General features: G+C 55.3%; 1 protein-coding gene across 1 annotated transcript; it reads right to left on the bottom strand.

Annotated features, from left to right (window-relative positions):
- Positions 1–231: 231 nt before the first annotated feature.
- On the bottom strand, positions 232–12,755 carry LOC134416641 (lymphokine-activated killer T-cell-originated protein kinase-like). The gene is made up of 7 exons (XM_063153396.1): positions 12,671–12,755; positions 9,801–9,891; positions 8,654–8,796; positions 5,496–5,665; positions 4,254–4,383; positions 1,325–1,501; positions 232–476 (listed from the first exon to the last, which is right to left on the bottom strand). The coding sequence occupies exons 1-7, from the start codon at positions 12,717–12,719 to the stop codon at positions 232–234; spliced, it is 1,005 nt and encodes a 334-aa protein (XP_063009466.1). The 5' UTR covers positions 12,720–12,755.
- Positions 12,756–14,283: the final 1,528 nt, after the last annotated feature.

A 14,283-nucleotide genomic window follows, 5' to 3' on the forward strand; every position in this document is an offset into this window, starting at 1 on the left:
CCGCAGCTGCAGCAGCGCAGTGACGACGGTGGCCGCCGGGGGGCGCCGCGAGCGGGGCATGCGCAGAAGAGCTCCCGCACGGGCCGCTGCGAGGGCATTCCCGCTCTGTTATCCCATCCCTCACTCCCGCTGTCCCACACCCCTCATTCCTCCTGTGTTATCCCGGCTATCCCCGCTGTCCCTCATCATTCCCACCCCGTCATCCCGTCATTATTCCCGTTGTCCCGCCCCTCATTCCCGCTCTCCCCCCGGCTGTTCCTGTTCCCGTTCCTGGCATTCCCGCAGCTGCAGCAGCGCAGTGACGATGGTGGCCGCCGGGGGGCGCCGCGGGGGCTCGCGGGCGGTGCATGCGCAGAAGAGCTCCCGCACGGGCCGCTGTGAGGGCTCCTGCGCCGCCTCCGCGGGCAGCGGCGGCCGCGACCCCAGCGCGGCCTGGTACGCGGCCTCGTCCAGGGAATCCTCCGAGCACGAATCCTCTGGGATAACGGGAGGGAGGGATGGAGGGAGGGAGAGAGAGAGCAGCTGTTGGGAGCGGATCCCGGAAATCCCGGCCCCATCCCAGCCCGCCGCTTCCTGATGCTCCCAGGGATCCTCTGGGAATTCCAGCCCAGCCTCTCCACACCCTCCCAGACAGGAATTCCTCCCCAAAATCCCAAAAATCCCAAAATTACAAAAACCCCAAGATCCCAAACTCCCAAAACACCAAGATCCCACAATCCCAACCCTCTGGGATGCCGGGAGCCCGGCGGCACTTCCTGATCTTCCCAGGGTGATCCAAAGCTTTCCTTGGACACTAACAGGGATCCTCTGAGAATTCCAGCCCTCCACACCCTCCCAGACAGGAACTCCTTCCCAAAGTCCCAAATTCATGAAATCCTAAAACCCCAAGATCCCAATATCCCAACCCTCTGGAATGCCAGGAGGGAGCGGCTGTCAGCAGTGGATCCCAGGAATCCCAGTCCCGATCCGTCTAGTGCTTCCTGATGTACCCAGGGTGATCCCGAGACCACCAGGGATCCTCTGGGAATTCCAGCCCAGCCAGGAATTCCTTCCCAAGATCCCACAATCCCAAGCTCCCCTTTCCCAGCGGGAATCCCATCCCATCCCATCCCATCCCATCCCATCCCATCCCATCCCATCCCATCCCATCCCATCCCATCCCATCCCATCCCATCCCATCCCATCCCATCCCATTCCCCTTTCCCCAAATCCCGGAGCCCCTTTCCCACCCGAGCACTCCCCGGATCCCTTCCCCACGCCCGTTCCCTCTCTGCAATTCCCGTAATTCCCGTAATTCCCGTTATTCCCGTTGTGTTCCCGGTACCGTCGGATCCGTCGTCGCGGAGCGGGGGCAGGTGGGGCACGTTCAGGGCCAGCATCTCCCAGAGCGTGAGGCCGAAGGCGAAGACGTCGGCGCGGTCCGAGATGACCCCGCCCGGCTCCAGCGCCTCGGGCGGCGACCACGGCTCCGTGCCCACGTAGCACAGGGAGGGGTCGCTCACTGCACAGGGAAAAACGGGAATAAATCGGGAATAACGGGATCAATGGGGTATGGGGCTCCGTGCCCACGTAGCACAGGGATGGATCGCTCACTGTGGAGGGAAAAATGGGATATGGAGAATTATGGGATCAATGGGCTATGGGGCTCCATGCCCATGTAGCACAGGGAGGGGTCTCTCACTGCACAGGGAAAAACGGGAATAAATCAGGAATATCAGGATCAATGGGATATGGGGCTCCGTGCCCACGTAGCACAGGGATGGATCGCTCACTGCACATGGAAAAACAGGAATGAATCGGGAATAACAGGATCAACGGGATCAATGGGATATGGGGCTCCATGCCCACGTAGCACAGGCATGGATCGCTCACTGCTGAGGGGATAACGGGATATTGGGAATAATGGGATCAATGGGCTATGGGGCGCTGTGCCCACGCAGCACAGGGATGGGTCACTCACTGCGGAGGGAAAAATGGGATATTGGGAATAACGGGATCAATGGGATATGGGGCTCCGTGCCCACACAGCACAGGGATGGATCGCTCACTGCAACAGGGATAACGGGAATAAATTTGGAATAACGGGATCAATGGGACATGGGGCTCCGTGCCCATGTAGCACAGGGACGGGTCACTCACTGCCAAGGAAAAACGGGAATAAATTGGGAATAACGGGATCAATGGGATATTGGGATCAATGGGGTATGGGGCTCTGTGCCCACGTAGCACAGGGAGGGATCGCTCACTGCCGAGGGGATAACGGGATATTGGGAATAACGGGATCAATGGGGTATGGGGCTCCGTGCCCACGTAGCACAGGGACAGATCGCTCACTGCTGAGGGAAAAACAGGAATAAATCGGGAAATATGGGATAAATGGGATATTGGGATCAATGGGATATGGGGCTCCATGCCCATGTAGCACAGGGACGGGTCGCTCACTGCCATGGGATAAAGGGAATAAATCGGGAATAACAGGATCAATGGGATCAATGGGGCTCTGTGCCCACGAGCACAGGGACAGGTCGTTCACTGCCATGGGAATAACGGGAAAAAATCGGGAATATATCGGGAATAATGGGGTATGGGGCTCCGTGCCCACGTAGCACAGGGATGGGTCACTCACTGTAACAGGGATCAATGGGATAATGGGAACAAATCGGGAATAATGGGATCAATGGGATAACTGGATCAACGGGATCAAATGGGCTCCGTGCCCACGTAGCACAGGGACAGGTCACTCACTGTGGAGGAAAAAACAGGAACGTATCGGGAACAAATTGGGAATAACGGGATCAATGGGGCTCTGTGCCCATGTAGCAAGGGATGGGTCACTCACTGCAGCGGGAAAAACGGAATATTGGGATCAATGGGATCAATGGGATATTGGGATCAATGGGATATGGGGCTCCATGCCCACATAGCACAGACAGGGATCGCTCACTGTGCAGGGAATAACGGGATCAAAGGGATCAATGGGATCAATGGGGCTCTGTGCCCACGTAGCACAGGGATGGGTCGCTCACTGCCATGGGATAACGGGAACAAATCGGGAATAACGGGATCAATGGGATCAATGGGATAACGAGATCAATGGGATCAATGGGGTATGGGGCTCTGTGCCCATGTAGGAGAGAGAGGGGCCGCTCACTGCCAAGGGAACAACGGGATAACGGGAACAATGGGATCAGTGGGATCAATGGGATATGGGGCTCCGTGCCCACGTAGCACAGGGACGGATCGCTCACTGCAGCGGGAAAAACGGGATATCGGGATCAATGGGATATGGGGCTGCATGCCCACGTAGCACAGGGATGGATCGCTCACTGTGGAGGGAATAACAGGATCAATGGGATCAGTGGGATAGCAGGATCAATGGGATCCATGGGATAGCCCACGTGGCACAGGGATGGATCGCTCACTGCCATGAGATAATGGGGATAAATTGGGATATTGGGATCACAGGCATATGGGGCTCCGTGCCCACGTAGCACAGAGAGGGGTCGCTCACTGCCATGGGAACAACGGGATCAAAGGGATCAATGGGATGAATGGGATCGAAGGGATCAATGGGATACGGGGCTCTGGGCCCAGATAGCAGACAGAGGGGTCACTCACTGTCATGGGATAACGGGAACATATCGGGAATAATGGGATCAATGGGATATTGGGATCGGGATTGCCCATGTAGCACAGGGACGGGTTTCTCACTGCACAGGGATAACAGGGACAAATCAGGATCAACTGGATATCAGGACTGGGATATGGGATTGGGAATGGGATTGGGAATGGGATCAAAGCGATATAGGGAAGGGGATTGGGAATGTGATCAGGATCGCTCACTGCCGACGGAGCGGAGGGAACAAATCGGGAATAATGGGATCAAAGGGATATTGGGATCGGGATATTGGGAATGGGATTGCTCACTGCAGCGGCAGCAGAGGGATAGCGGGATAATGGGATCAAAGGGATATTGGGATCGGGATATTGGGAATGGGATTGCTCACTGCAGCGGCAGCAGAGGGATAGTGGGATAATGAGATCAAAGGGATATTGGGATTGGGAGTGGGAATGGGATCGCTCACTGCAGCGGGATAACGGGATATCGGGAACAGGATTGGGAGTGGGATCACTCACTGCCACAGGATCCAGGGATCAAAGGGATGCTGGGAATGGGATCCACGGGATGGGAGTCCCACACTCCATACCAGTTTACAGGGATCCCCCATTCCCGGGCATTCCCGAGTTCCCACCTGTCAGGTTCTCATCCAGGGGCAGGGAGACGCCGACGTCGCAGATCTTGACGGTCTCGAAGGCGCCGCGGACGACGACGTTGGGGGATTTGATGTCGCCGTGGAGCAGCCGCTGCTCCGTGTGCAGGTACTGCGGGAAAGCCCGGGAATGCCGGGAATTCAGATCAAGGACAAATCCCGGATCCGGCCTCAAAACCTCGGGGGTGGCTCGGAATCCGTGGATTGGGGGATCTCATGGATCAGCCCAATCCTGCAGCCGCTCCTTGGGCACTGCCAGGGATTCTCTGGGAATTCCAGCCCAACCGGGAATTCCTTTCCAACATCCCAAAATCCCGACCCTCTGGCAGTGGGAGCCATTCCCTGTGCTGCCATTCCAGGCCCTTTTCCCAAATCCCCCTCCAGCTCTCCTGGGTTGGATCCAGCTCCATCCCAACTCCTTGAGGAGGAATTTCGGGATCCAGGGGCTTCCCTGGGAATTCAGGACTCCAGGAAGGGTCTCCCTTCCCTTTTCCATCCCCAAATTCCACAAAAATCCCTCAGGATGGATCCTGAGTGTCCTTGATCCCAGAATGGTTTGGGATGGGATCCATGGACCTTCAATCCCATCCCAACCTCAATTCCAGGCCACTCCAACCTTTCCTTGGACTCTCCCAGGGATTCTCTGGGAATTCCAGCCCAGCCAGGAGTTCCTTCCCAAATCCCACCCCAAGCTCCTCTTTCCTAGGAATTCCCTCCATTCCCAGCTCTCCTAGCCTGACATTGGATCCATCCCCATGCCGATTTCTCCCTGAGAAGGAATTTCGGGATCCAGGGTCTTCACTGGGAATTCAGGACTCCAGGAAGGGTCTCCCTTCCCTTTTCCATCCCTGAATTCCATAAAAATCCCTCAGGATGGATCCTGAGCGTCCTTGATCCCACAATCATGGAATGGTTTGGGATGGGACCTTCAATCCCATCCCATTCCAACCCCAATCCCAGGCTGCTCCAGCCTTTCCTTGCACTTTCCCCAGGATTCTCTGGGAATTCCAGCCCAGCCGGGAAATCCCTCCCAAGATCCCACCCATCCCCATCCCTATCCCAGCATCTAGAAAGACCCCCTGGCTCCCCTTTATCCCAGAATCCTGAGATCTTCCTGGAATGCCAGGACTTTTCTGGAATCCCGTGACTTTTCCGGAGTCCGAGGGTTTTTTCCCAGAATTCCCAGGATTTTTTCCCGGGATTTCCCTGGGATTTTCCCGGTACCTGGAGGCCCCTGGCCATGCTGAGGGCCACGTGCAGGATGGTGTTTGCCGGGAACATTCCCAGGCCCTGCTCCCGGCGCTCCTCGATGAGGTCGTTCAGGGATTTCTCCCCCCCGAATTCCATGGCCAGGCAGAGGCTCCCGTCCGGAGCCTTTGTCAGCGCCCGGTACCCTGGAATGGCAGCCATGGGATCACTGGGAATGGGATGGGATCACTGGGAATGGGATCCATGGGAATGGGATCCATGGGATCACTGGGAATGGGAATGGGAGCCATGGGATCACTGGGAATGGGAATGGGATGGGATCACTGGGAGTGGGAATGGGAGCCATGGGATCACTGGGAATGGGATCCTTGGGATTGGGATGGGATCCATGGGAATGGGATCCATGGGATCCCTGGGAATGGGATCCGTAGAATTCATGGGAATGGGAGCCATGGGAATTGGATCTGTGACAATTGGAATGGGGATGGGAATGGGATCCTTGGGATTGGGATGGGATCCATAGGAATGGGATCCATGGGATATGTGGGAATGGGAGCTGTGGGATCCATGGGATCACTGGGAATGGGATCCATGGGATCACTGGGAGTGGGAATGGGAGCCATGGGATCACTGGGAATGGGATCCTTGGGAATGGGATCCGTGGGAATGGGATCCGTGGGAATGGGATGGGACCCATAGGAATGGGATCCATGGGATATGTGGGAATGGGAGCTGTGGGATCCATGGGATCACTGGAAATGGGAGCCGTGGGAATGGGAATGGGATCCATGGGAATGGGATTCATGGCAATGGGAGCCATGGGAATTGGATCCCTGACAATTGGAATGGGGATGGAAATGGGGTCCTTGGGATTGGGATCCATAGGAATGGGATGATGACAATAGGAATGGGATCCATGGGATATGTGAGAATGGGAGACATGGGAGCCGTGGGAATGGGATCCGTGGGATCAGCGGGAATAGGAGCCATGGGAATGGGATTTGTGGGAATGGGATATGTGGGATCAGTGGGAATGGGATCCATGGGATCAGTGGGAATGGGATCCGTGGGAATGGGAGCCATGGGATCCATGGGATCTGTGGGAATGGGAGCAGTAGAATCCATGGGATCAGTGGGAATGGGATGGGAATGGGAGCCATGGGAATCGGAACCATGGGATATGTGGGAATGGGAGCCATGGGATCAGTGGGAATGGGATCCGTGGGATCAGTGGGATCGGTGGGAATAGGAGCCATGGCAATGGGATTTGTGGGAATGGTATCTGTGGGATCAGTGGGAATGGGAGCCATGGGATCAGTGGGAATGGGATCTGTGGGAATGGGATCTATGGGAATGGGAGCCGTGGGATCCGTGGGATGTGGGAATGGGAGCTGTGGGATCCATGGGATCACTGGGAATGGGAGCCTTGAGATCCGTGGAATCCATGTGAATGGGAGCCACGGGAATGGGATGATATCCATGGGATAGGAACCCCACATTCCCAGGAACCCCACATTCCTGGGAATCCCATCCCCATGAGAATCGAGATGGGATCCATTGGAATGAGAATGGGATCCATGGGAATGGGATCCATGAGAATGGGAATGGTAGCCGTGGGAATGGTAGCCGTGGGAATGGGATCCATGGGATCCGTGGGAGTGGGAATGGAAATGGCAATGGGATGGGATATGTGAGAATGGGATTTGTGGGAATGGGATTTCTGGGAATGGGAGCCATGAGAATGGGAATGGAATTGTGGGAATGGCAATGGGATTGGATCCATGGGAATGGGATCCGTGGGAATGGGAGCTGTAGGAATGGGAATGGGGATGGGATCCATTGGAGTGGGAATGGGATTCATGGGAATCGGAGCTGTGGGATCCATGGGAATGGGATTAATGGGAATGGGATCCGTGAGAATGGGATGGGAATGGGGATGGCAACGGGAATGGGGGACCAACCATAATCATGGAATATTCCGGATGGGATTAATGGATTTCAGTCCCATCCCAGTCCAACCCTGAGCCCTCCCTTGATCCCAGGGAGCTCCAAATCCATCCTTGGACACTCCCGGGGATCCGGGGGCAGCCCCGGCTTCTCTGGGAATTCCAGAGGCACTGGGAGGTCTGGAATTTCCCAATCCCTGATCCCCCTCATCTCCCCCTCTATTCCCATGGATCCAACCCCTCCATTCCCATGCATCCATCCCCTCATTGCCACAAATCCAGCCCACCCATTCCCAACAAATCCAACCTCTCCATTCCCACAGATCCACCCCCTCCATTCCCAATGTACCCAACCCCATTCCCAACAGATCCAACCCTCCATTTCCAATGGATCCATCCCTCCATTCCCACAGATCCAACCAAATTCCCAACAAATCCAATTCCATTCCCAACAGATCAAACCCCATTCCCAATAGATCCAATGCCTCCATTCGCACGGATCCATCCCTCCATTCCCATGGATCCACCCCCTCCATTCCCAATGTATCCAGCCCCATTCCCATGCATCCATCTCTCCATTCCCAATGGATCCAACTCCTTCATTCCCATGGATTTATCCCTCCATTCCCATCAAATCCAACACCTCCATTCCCAACAGATCCATCCTCATTCCCAAGAAATCCAACCCCTCCATTCCCACGGATCCTTCCCCATTCCCATTAAATCCAACCCCATTCCCATCAAATCCCCTCCATTCCCAGTGGATCCAACCAATTCCCATGGATCCCAACCCCTCCATTCCCATGGATCCATTCCCGTCAAATCCATCCCTCCATTCCCAATGTACCCAACCCCATTCCCATCAAATCCAACCCCTCCATTCCCATGGATCCAACCCAATTCCCATGGATCCAACACCTCCATTCCCATAGATCCAACACCTCCATTCCAAACAAATCCAACTCCTCCATTCCCATGGATCCATCCCCATTCCTATTGATCCAACCACTTTCCCATCAAATCCAACCCCTCCATTCCCAACAGATCCATCCTCATTCCCAACAAATCCAACCCCTCCATTCCCATGGATCCAACGCCATTCCCAATGCACCCCACCCCATTCCCATCAAATCCATTTCCATTCCCATCGCATCCAACCCCATTCCCAATGTACCCCACCCCTCCATTCCCACGGGATCGGGCCCCTCCGTTCCCGGGAGCGCGCACCGACGATGTTGGGGTGCCGCAGGTTCCGCAGGGTCCGCGCCTCCTCCCGCAGTCTCCGCTGGAAGAGGCTGCGCTGGCTCCGCGAGCAGCCGGCGTTGATCTTCTTCACGGCCCACGGGGAGCGCGGCAGCCCCCGCGGGGACCTGCCCGGGAAAAACGCCGGAATTCCCACGGAATTCCCGACGGGAAAGGGATCCGATCCGCCCGCCGCGGGACGGGAATGCTGCGAATCCCTCCGGGGAATTTTCGGGGAAAGGGAATTTTTATCCGATCCCGTTTCCAGGTGGGGTTGGTGGAGGGAAGGAATGGAGCCCAAATCCCTGGAATTCCAGCCGGGACAGGGTTATCCCGAAATAATGGAGTCTAAACCCCTGGAATTCCAGCTGGGAATGGGTTAACCTGAAATAATGGAGCCCAAATCCCTGGAATTCCAGCTGGGAATGGGATATCCCGAAATAATGGAGCCCAAAATCTAGCACTTCCCAGGAATGGAGCCCAAATCCTGGAATTCGCAAGAATGGAGCCCAAATCCCTGGAATTCCAGCTGGGAAAGTGTTATCCAAAAATAATCAAGCCCAAAATCTCAGAATTACAGCTGGGAAAGGGTTATCCCAGAATAATGGAGCCCAAAATCCTGGATTCCCAGGAGTGGAGCCCAGATCCTGGAACTCCAGCTGGGACAAAGTTATCCCAGAATGATGGAGCCCCAAATCCCTGGAATTCCAGCCAAGATTTATCCCAGGAATGGCCCCAAATCCCTGAATTCCATCCATGGAAAGACCAATGGGGTTATCCCAAAATAATGGAGCCCAAATCCCAGAATTCCCAGGAGTGGAGCCCAAATTCTGGAATTCCAGCCGGGACAGGGTCATCCCAAAACAATGATGCCCCAAATCCCGGATTTATAACTGGGCAAGGTTATCCCAAAATAATGGAGCCCAAAATCCTGAAATTACAGCTGGGAAAGGGTTATCCCAAAATAATGGAGATCAAATCCCACAATTCCAGCCGGGGCAGGGTTATCCCAAAACTCTGTGTTCCTTCCCTGCTCCACAATTCCCAAATCCCTCCCTTGGCTCCGTATCCACGGGGAGGAAAACTGGGATAATCTCTGGGATTTCCTGGGGTTCCCGAGGCCATTCCCAACCTTTTCATCAGGTAGACGCTGACTCCGGTGCCGAATCCCAACTTCTGCATGAAGGGAGAGGCCGGGATGGTCACGGACACGGGGCCGGGCTCTGCGGGGAGAATTCCCGGTGATCCCATGGGAAATCCCACTGGGATCGGGACCTGCTGATCCCATGGACAATCCCACTGGGATTGGGATCTGCTGATCCTACAGGAAAATCCAACTGGGAATGGGATCTGCTGATCCCATAGGAAATCTCGCTGGGATCAGAATCTGCTGATCCTACAGGAAAATCCAACTGGGAATGGGATCTGCTGATCCCATGGGAAACCCCTCTGGGGTTGGGATCTGCTGATCCCATGGACAATCCCACTGGGATCCACTGGAAGTGGAAAATCCCACTGGGATTGGGATCTGCTGATCCTACAGGAAAATCCAGCTGGGAATGGGATCTGCTGATCTCATGAGAAATCTCACTGGGATCCGGATCTGCTGATCCTACAGGAAAATCCAGCTGGGAATGGGATCTGCTGATCCCAAGGGAAATCCTGGATCTGCTCCTCAGGAATCACCCACAAGATGGGAGGGAACGGCCTCAAACTTCCTGGGAAAGTTCTGTTGGATTTTGGGAACAGATCCTGTCTGGAATTCTCAGCCCTGGAGTCCCCATTCCCGGCAGGATTTAAATCCCAGGGGATTTCAGGGTCGCAGATCCTTGGCAGAACTGGGAATGGTCAGAATTCCCAGCCCAAAATATTCCACGATTCCCACGGGATGCTCTGAACCTGTTCCTGACCCAGATTTTTGGGAAAGCTCCTTCCAACCCTCACAATGTTTTCCCAAATTTTGGCTCCATTCCCTGGAGGGGTTTGTTCCCTAAAAAATGGAGATCCTGCAGATCCAGCCCCAATTCCAGAGGGGAATTCTGGGCAGCACAAAAGGGAGCTGGGATAGGAACGGGAAATGGGGATGGGAATGGGAAACAGGAATGGGAACAGGAATGGGAAATGGGGACGGAAACAGGAATGGGAAATGGGGATGGGAACAGGGACAGGAAATGGATATGGGAAAACAGGGATGGGAATGCGGATCAGAAATGGGAAATGGGAATGGGAACGAGGATTGGAACGGGAATGGGAAACAGGAATGAGAAATGGAGATGGAAAACGGTGATGGGAAATGGGAATGGGAACAGGAATGGGAAATGGGAACGGGAATGGGAAATGGGAATGGGAAATGGGGATGGGAAACGGGGATTGGATCTGGGATGGGAATGGGAACAGGGGTGGGGACGGGGATGGGAAATGGGGATTGAAAACCAATCCCAGCTCATCCCAGGGATTTCCCACCTGGATGTGCTCAGGGATAAAAGTGGGAGGATGAGGAGGAGGAGGAGGGATGGGGAGGGACGGGCAGAGTTTTCCCGGGAATCTGCGGGATTGCCCCAGGAAAGGTCAGACAGGGCTTGGAGCAGCCTCTGGAATTCATCCCGGGGATCCTTCCAAGGCCTTGGATTTGGGATGAGGGCGTTCCCTGGAACAGCCCCTGGGGTCTGGCAATCCCTTTGGGAACATCTCAAACCCTTCGGGAACATCCCGACCCCTTTGGGAGCATTCCAGTGGCTTTGGGAATATTCTCACCCCTTTGGGAATATCCCAGTCCCTTTGGAAATATCCCAATCCCTTTGGGATGATCCCCATTCCTTTGGGACCATCTCGATCCCTCTGGGAACATCCTGATCCCTTTGGGAATGTTCCCATCCCCTTTGGGACCATCCTGATCCCTTTGGGAATGTTCCCATCCCCTTTGGGACCATCCTGATCCCTTTGGGAATGTTCCCATCCCCTTTGGGACCATCCTTATCCTTTTGGGAACATCCCGATCCCTTTGGGATCATTCCAGGATCAAACATCCCAATCCCTTAGGAAATATCCCATCCCTCTGGGAACATCCCGATCCCTTTGAGAACATCCCCATCCTTTTGGGAACACTCTCATCCCCTTGGGAACATCCTGATTCCTTTGGGATCATCCTGATCCCTTCAGAAACATTCCAACACCTTTGGGAGCATCCCCATCCCTCTGGGACCATCCCGATCCTTTGGGAATATTCCCATCGCCTTGGGAACATTCAGTTCCTTTGGGAATATTCCCATCGCCTTGGGAACATTGCAATTCCTTTGGGAACATCCCAGTTCCTTTGGGAATATTCCCATCGCCTTGGGATAATTGCAGGATCAAACATCGCGATCCCCTTGGGACCATCCCAATCCCTTTGGGATCATTCCAGGATCAAACATCCTGATCCCTTTGGGAACATCCCCATTCCTTTGGGACCATCTCAATCCCTCTGGGCACATCCTGACCCCTTTGGGACCATCCCAGCCCCTTTTGGGAACATCCCCATCCCTGTGGGAACATCCTGATCCCTCTGGGAATGTTCCCACCCCTTTGGGACCATCCTGACCCGTTCGGGAACATTCCGGGATCAAACATCCCAATCCCTTTGGGACCATCCCAGTGATCCTTTGGGAACATCCCCATCCCCTAGGAACATTCCAGGATCAAACATCCCAATCCCTTTGGGAACATTCCACCCCTTTGGGACCATCCCAGTGATCCTTCGGGAACATCCCCATCCCCCTGGGAACATTCCAGGATCAAACATCCCAATCCCTTTGGGACCATTCCCATCCCCCTGGGAACATCCCAATCCCTCTGGAAACTTCCCGATCCCTTTGGGGCCATCCCCATCCTTCTGGGACCATCCCGATCCCTTTGGGATCATTCCGGGATCAAACATCCTGATCCCTTCAGGACCATCCCGACCCCTTTGGGGCCATCCTGATCCCTCTGGGATCACCCCAGGCCATTCCCGCTGTTCCTCACCGGCTTTGTCCCGGCGTGCCGAGGGCGTCGGGGACTGGAAGGTGTCCATGGAGCCGATCCCGATCCCAATCCTGATCCTGATCCCAATCCCAATCCCGATCCTGCGGGACACGAGGGGACGTGAGGGACCCCAATGGCACTGGGGGGAATTTTGGGAATTGGGGGGAATTTTGGGAATTGAGGGGAATCACAAGTTTGGGAATTGGGAAATCCTAAATTTGGGTATTGGTGGTGGGGGCGGGAGGGGCAGATTTGAGAATTGGAGGAAATTTTGGGAAATGGGGATATCCCGGATTTGGGAATTGTGGGGGGGTGGATTTGGGAATTGGAGGAAATTCTGAGGACTGGGGGGGGGCTGGATTTGGAGAAATCCTGGGTTTGGAAATTGGAGAAACCCTGGATTTGGGGATTAGAGAAATGCTGGATTTGGGAATTGGGAAATCCCAGATTTGGGCATTGGCAGGGGCAGATTTGGGAATTGGGGGAAAATTTTGGGAAGTGGGGAAATTTTGGGAATTGGGGAAATCACAAATTTGGGAAATCCTGAATTTAGGAACTAGGGGAGGTCTCGTGTTTGGGAATTGGGGGGGGGGGGGTCCAGATTTGGGAATGGGGGAAATCCTGTGTTTGGGAATTGGGAAATCCTGTGTTTGGGAATTGGGAAATCCTGTGTTTGGGAATTGGGAAATCCTGGATTTGGGAATTGGGGGAAATTTTGGGAAATGGAGGGGGCTGGGTTTGGGAACTGGTGAGAGCTGGATTTGGGAATTGGAGAAATCCTGGATTTGGGAATTGGGGGAAATTTGGGGTATTGGGGAAATCCTGGATTTGGGAACTGGGGGGTCCTGGAATTTGGAACTGGAGGGGCTGGATTTGGGAATTGGAGGAAATTTTGGCAATTGTGGAAATCCTAGATTTGGGAATTGTGGGGGGGAGGGGGCTGGATTTGGGAATTGGTGGGGGGGGGGGGTCCCAAACTGGGGAATTCGGGAAGTCCCAGATTTGGGAATTGGGGGATCCCCGAAATCCCGGCCCCGGGAACTGGGATGGTCCCAGGCTGGGGGATCCCAGATTGGGGAATTGTGGCGCGGGGGAGGATCCCAACACAGGGATTGGGATCCAGGCTCGGGAATTGGGAACTGGGGGGGGGAATCCCAGGATTTTGGGGGGCGATCCCAGCTCCGGGGGCTCCCAGGAAGAGCCGCCGGTCCCACCTCGCTCCGGGGTTCGCTGGCTGCGGCCGCCGAGCCCCGGGAATTCCGGGGTCCTTTTCCCGCTCTCGGTGCCGATCCCCGGGAATTCCCGGATCCTTTTCCCGGTGCCGACCCCAAGGAAATTCCCGGGGAATCCCTGGATCCTTTTCCCGGTGCCGATCCCAAGGAAATTCCCGGGGAAACCCTGGATCCCTTTCCCGCCTTTTCCGCCCGTTTTCGGGCGCCGCGTTCGAACCGCGCGCGCGCGCTCGCGCCGGCCCCGCCCCTTCCTGGGGGCGTGGCCAAACACCAAATATGGCACGAGGGGGCGGGGGTGTGGGCGTGGCCAGATCCGCGCGGGGCGTGATCAGAGCCGGGGGCGTGGCCGAGCGCTGGCGGGGTGACGTAAGCGGCGCGCGC

This window comes from Melospiza melodia, chromosome 3 (genome assembly GCF_035770615.1).
Source record: "Melospiza melodia melodia isolate bMelMel2 chromosome 3, bMelMel2.pri, whole genome shotgun sequence".
Lineage (NCBI taxonomy): Eukaryota > Metazoa > Chordata > Aves > Passeriformes > Passerellidae > Melospiza > Melospiza melodia.

What these genes read in the sequence shown, in the direction of transcription:
- LOC134416641 (XM_063153396.1), bottom strand. Translation starts at nt 12,719, where the DNA reads ATGGACACCTTCCAGTCCCCGACGCCCTCGGCACGCCGGGACAAAGCC. An exon ending in GCGGCACCCCAACATCGTCG is followed by an intron (nt 5,666 to 8,653) that starts GTGCGCGCTCCC and finishes CTGCCATTCCAG; the next exon opens with GGTACCGGGCGCTGACAAAG. An exon ending in GCATGGCCAGGGGCCTCCAG is followed by an intron (nt 4,384 to 5,495) that starts GTACCGGGAAAA and finishes GCTTTCCCGCAG; the next exon opens with TACCTGCACACGGAGCAGCG.